General features: G+C 57.2%; 1 protein-coding gene across 1 annotated transcript; it reads left to right on the plus strand.

Moving 5' to 3' along the window:
- The first annotated feature begins 379 nt into the window (after window positions 1-379).
- ACY3 (aminoacylase 3) lies at window positions 380-4,884 on the plus strand. The gene is made up of 6 exons (XM_024255666.2): window positions 380-615; window positions 1,532-1,727; window positions 2,039-2,132; window positions 2,267-2,374; window positions 2,550-2,659; window positions 4,482-4,884. The coding sequence occupies exons 1-6, from the start codon at window positions 380-382 to the stop codon at window positions 4,695-4,697; spliced, it is 960 nt and encodes a 319-aa protein (XP_024111434.1). The 3' UTR covers window positions 4,698-4,884.
- Window positions 4,885-5,127: the final 243 nt, after the last annotated feature.

A 5,127-nucleotide genomic window follows, 5' to 3' on the forward strand; every position in this document is an offset into this window, starting at 1 on the left:
TCCACAGCTAACTCCAGTGACACTTTCCACTCCCCACGCTGTGCCTCAGTTTCCCTGTCTATAAAAAGGAGCACAGTCCTCTTCCTATAGGGAGTGTGCCTTGGTGAACCCATCTTCTCGAACAGTTGGGCCCCTCTTCTCAATTTAGGAAAAAGAAACTTCTTTTCTCCAAAGGAGCAGGAAAATTGTCTCCTCAGAGAAAGGGCCACTGGAGGTGCAGGTGGGACACAGCTGAGACACTCCCAGCCGGCCACACCTCTTGATAGGTGGCTGCCCGGTGGGGCCTCCCACCGCCATCCCTGCTCTGAACCCGGATCCCTGCATCGGGGCCGGGGTCTCCTAAGTATGCCCGCCCCCAGGTTCTGCACCCCACACCAGCATGTGCTCACTGCCTGTGCCCCGGGAGCCCCTGCGTCGCGTGGCTGTGACCGGGGGCACGCATGGCAACGAGATGTCGGGCATCTGCCTAGCCCAGCACTGGCTGCAGGCCCCCGCAGAGCTGCAGAGACCCAGCTTCTCCGCTGTGCCTGTGCTGGCCAACCCAGCAGCCATAGCCGGCTGCCGCCGCTACGTGGACCACGACCTCAACCGCACCTTCACCAGCTGCTTCCTCAAGTGAGTGCTCTTGCCGCCAGGTTGGCCCAGGCAGTCAGGCACTGAGTCCCCACCACAAACCTTCCCTCCAGCCACCAGCAGGGCCCTCCCTGCCTTCACTCTTGCTTCCCCTCTGCCTATGTGGCCCATTCCTCCACGGGACAAACCGAACATTTAGAGAAACCCAGATTGATGTCACCTCCTCCAGGAAGCCCTTCCTGACTGCAAGTTGGTTCAGGACCTCTTCTGGGGATCCCAGACCTAGTGCTTCCCTCAGATTAGCCCCACAGGCCATGTTTATTTGTCGTGTGCCCTGACCACTGTTCATGCCTCCTTCCAATGAATGGTCACTTCGTCCTATCTCCAGGCCAGGCTCTGGCCAGCTCAGGTGAGAGAATGGGGAATAGGACCAAGGTGCTGACTTCAAGCTCAATGGGGAGACAGAGGAAGAACCGGGCAATCATAACCCAGGAGGCTAAAGGCAGGGCCGGGGGCCGCACAAAGCAGCTAACCTGGCTGAGAGCAGTCAGGAAAGGCTTCCTGGAGGCAATGGTATCTCAGCCAAGCCCCAAAGGCTGAGTAAAAGCTAGCCAGGGGAAGAGAGGTGAGAGGGAGTTTCCAGCGGAGGGCCAAGCACAGCACAGGCCTGGGGGTGAGACCAGCATGGTGCTCAGGCAGTGTGGCTGGAGTGAGGGCGTGAGAGGCAGGCAAGTGGGCAGGCAGGCGGGAGGGCGGGCCAGGCTGAGGGCTTGGATTTTACCGGGAAGTGCAGAGCCAAGAGGGCCATGGGCAGGGATGGACACAGCCACAAAGGCTGAAGGGAAAGCCCTTGAGCTACTCAGAGTGGCTCCTGCAGGGCCCCTGCCCCTTCCCCCTTAAACCACTGAAGACTGACTGAGGCTGTGGGGGTCGGTGTCCCCCATTCCCGTCTCCACAGTTCCAGGCCCACCCCGGACGACCCATACGAGGTGACAAGAGCCCGAGAGCTGAACCAGCTGCTGGGGCCCAAGGCCTCGGGCCGGGCCTTTGACTTTGTCCTCGACCTGCACAACACCACGGCCAACGTGGGCACCTGCTTAATCTCAAAGTCCTCCCACGAAGTCTTTGCCATGCACCTGTGCCGCCATCTGCAGGTGGCCCCGGCCCACAGCACACAGCTCCCCAGAGGGGAGTGGGAGGGAGGGAGGGCAGGCGGGACAATGCTGGAACCTCCTTTGCTTAGCCCCTCTTCCCCGGGCCTAGTTTCCCCTGGGCTCCAGTCCCTGGGGTCTGCCACTCGCCAGCACTCCAGGCCCCCGGTACCCCCTCCCCCACCCTGCCAGAGGGTAGAGGGAGACCTGGCCAAGGAGGGTGGTGCCCTGTGTTTCCTCCATGCAACGCCTTCCGACCTCAGTTTCCCTTCCCAAGTAGGCCTGGGCCCCTAACTTGCCTCTCTCGCCCCCAGCTGCAGTACCCCGAGCTGTCCTGCCAGGTCTTCCTGTACCAGCGGTCTGGGGAGGAGAGCTACAACCTGGACTCCGTGGCCAAAAATGGATTGGGTGGGTCGCAGCCTCCCGAGAAGTGGGCGGGGCCAGGAGGGCTGGAGGGGCGGGGCCAGGCACCAAGGGGCGGGGCCTCTTCAAGGAGTATATGGGTCCTGCACTTGCCTAACCCCTTGCTTCCTGGTCCCCAGGTCTGGAGCTGGGCCCCCAGCCACAGGGTGTGCTTCGGGCTGACATTTTCTCTAGGATGAGGACCCTGGTGGCCACAGTTCTGGACTTCATCGAACTCTTCAACCAGGGTGAGACCCCAGGGGACTTTCAGGAAACAGGTCTGGGGAAGAGCAGGCCTGGCTCAGGGGTTGGGGAGCCAGGCTCACAGGCAGGCTGGGATCTAGCCCTGAGGTCCCCCCACGGCCCAGTCTGTCCCCCGGCCTGGAGGGAGGGATGGGCTCACATACCCAGCCTCCCACACAGGTACGGCCTTTCCTGCCTTTGAGATGGAAGCCTATAGACCTGTGGGCGTCGTGGACTTCCCCCGCACCGAGGCCGGGAACCTGGCAGGCACTGTGCATCCTCAGCTGCAGGTGTGTGTGTGTGTGGTGGGGGGTGATTGCTGGGGCCACAGCTTTGGGGAGGAGGATTGTCAAGGAAAACTGAGACCCAGAGGGTGCAGCCAAGCCTCCCACGAGCTCACCAGCATCTCGGGTTGAGGAGCAGGATGGGAGGCTGGGCTCCACTGTCCCACTTCCCCTGGCCCTGCTGCCTTCCCTGGAACCCCACACTCAGGCCTAGCACAAGAGGCCACAGTGATCCCCATAGCTCCTGTGGAGGGCATGATGGAGACAACCCTACCCTGGCTGTAAAAGGCAGAGAGAGGGGACGTGGAGCAGGCATGACTCAATTCACCTGCTTGGAGGTGCAAATACAAAACTCTCTTCTGATTTTCAATTGGTTCCTCGAGCATCCCCATGCCTGTTGGCAGTACGTCTCTCCGCAGGCCTTCCCTTCCTGAATGTTCCAGGATTGGGCAATCCTGCTTCCACACCTTTCCCTTGGGTGCCTGGGAAGAACCCACTGGCTGCTGCTTTGCTTGCTGCCACAAGGGGTCATTGTTGAATAGGGTCTGGTGCAGTCTTGTGGCCTTTTGTGCCCTGAAGTTTCATTTTGAGGAGTTACCTTCTTACAAATGGAGGCAGCACCATCCTGTCCATGTTTAGGGCTAGACGGTCTTAATCCAGCCGTGCCCAGCTACCTTGCAGATGTTAACTCATAACAGTCAATTTGGGTGGCTCCTCCTACAATTTTAAAATTTATTTTATTTTTTATTTTTTATTGTTATTTTTTGAGACAGAATCTTGCTTCATTGCCCAGGCTGGAGTGCAGTGGTGCAATCTCAACTCACTGTGACCTCTGCCTCCTGGGTTCAAGCGATTCTTCTGCCTCAGCCTCCCCAGTAGCTGGGATTACAGGCACTCACCACCACACCCAGCTAATTTTTGTCTTTTTAGTACAGACAGGGTTTCACCATGTTGGCCAGGCTGGTCTCGAACTCCTGACCTCAAGTGATCTGCCCGCCTCGGCCTCCCAAAGTGCTGAGATTACAGGCCACTGAGATTATGAGCCACTGTGCCTGGCCTTAAAATTTATTTATTTATTTATTTATTTATTTGAGACAGAGTCTCACTCTGTTGCCCAGGCTGGAGTGCAGTGGCATAATATCGGCTCACTGCAACCTCTGCCTCCTGAGTTCAAGTGATTCTCCTGCCTCAGCTTCCCGAGTAGCTGGGATTACAGGCACTCACCACCACACCTGGCTAATTTTTGTATTTTTAGTAGAGACAAAATTTCACCATGTTGGACAGGATGGTTTTGAACTCCTGACCTCATGATCCACTCACCTTGGCCTCCCAAAGTGCTGAGATTACAGGCGTGAGCCACTGCGCCCAGCCAAAATTTATTTAATAAAGAGTTATATTGTACTTACGTGTGCCAGACACTGCTTTAAGCACTATTAACCTGTTTAGTCTAAACTTCAGAATGATAGGAGGAGATATTGTAATCCTTATTTTACAGACAAGAAAGCTGAGAAACAGAGGCTAAGTGACTTGCTAACAGTCACACGGCTAGGAAGGATTTGAACTCCAGCTTCAATACCTGTGCTCGTTTCCATGAGGGTCTACTTCCACATGGGAACATGCCTCCCCAAGGTGACCTGTGTCTTCATTTCTAGACACAGAGCAGACTGGTGTCTCACCAGACCTGCTGTCATATGGATTGAGGAAGTGAAGTGTGGGTGGGAAAGGCCATGAATGAGGGGCATCTTTTGGGTGCCAAGCTGGGGTCACCCCCTTCTGGGGCCAGGGCAGAGGTGGCCCCAGCAATCTTGGCCTTTGGCTCTCCTCCCAGGACCGAGACTTCCAGCCACTGCAGCCTGGTGCTCCCATCTTCCAGATGTTCAGTGGGGAGGATCTGCTCTATGAGGGGGAGTCCACGGTGTACCCTGTGTTCATTAATGAGGCTGCCTACTATGAGAAGGGCGTTGCCTTTGTCCAGACTGAGAAGTTCACATTCACCGTGCCTGCCATGCCTGCGCCAATCCCTGCCCCGAGCCCAGCTTCCTAACCCAAGCCACACCTCCCCAACCTCAGTCTTCCCATCTGAACGATGGGTCCTGAGGCACAGCTCTGAGCACAGAGGTCCCTTTTGCCACCTACCATGCACCATGTTCTTTGCTAGGCCTCCCCAACCCCTGGCCTCAGTTTCCCATTCTATAAAATGGAAGATGTCCAGAGGTCCATGGTTTGTGTCCTCTGTCCTGCACTGCTCGTCTCTGGCTGGGGAAGTGGATGGAGGAAGGGAGGTTGACCACAGGATCTGGGGGAGGTCTGGCCAGTGCAGCCTTGGACACACAAGTGTCTTGGGGCCAGTGGTGGCTGCCTCTGTGCCCGCAGCTGTCCATCCATGCCCGGCAGAGGATTCCAGAGTGTGGGAGGAGAACCTGAAGAAGGATTGCTCTAGATCCAGCAGAGGGGCTTCCAGAGGAGGCCACGAC

This window comes from Pongo abelii, chromosome 9, assembly GCF_028885655.2.
Source record: "Pongo abelii isolate AG06213 chromosome 9, NHGRI_mPonAbe1-v2.0_pri, whole genome shotgun sequence".
Lineage (NCBI taxonomy): Eukaryota > Metazoa > Chordata > Mammalia > Primates > Hominidae > Pongo > Pongo abelii.

Bases quoted from the DNA above. Each gene is read 5' to 3' on its own strand.
- ACY3 (XM_024255666.2), top strand. From the start codon at position 380: ATGTGCTCACTGCCTGTGCCCCGGGAGCCCCTGCGTCGCGTGGCTGTG. The intron at 2,133-2,266 runs GTGGGTCGCAGC...CCTGGTCCCCAG, and splicing joins CGTGGCCAAAAATGGATTGG to GTCTGGAGCTGGGCCCCCAG. The intron at 2,660-4,481 runs GTGTGTGTGTGT...CTCTCCTCCCAG, and splicing joins CTGTGCATCCTCAGCTGCAG to GACCGAGACTTCCAGCCACT.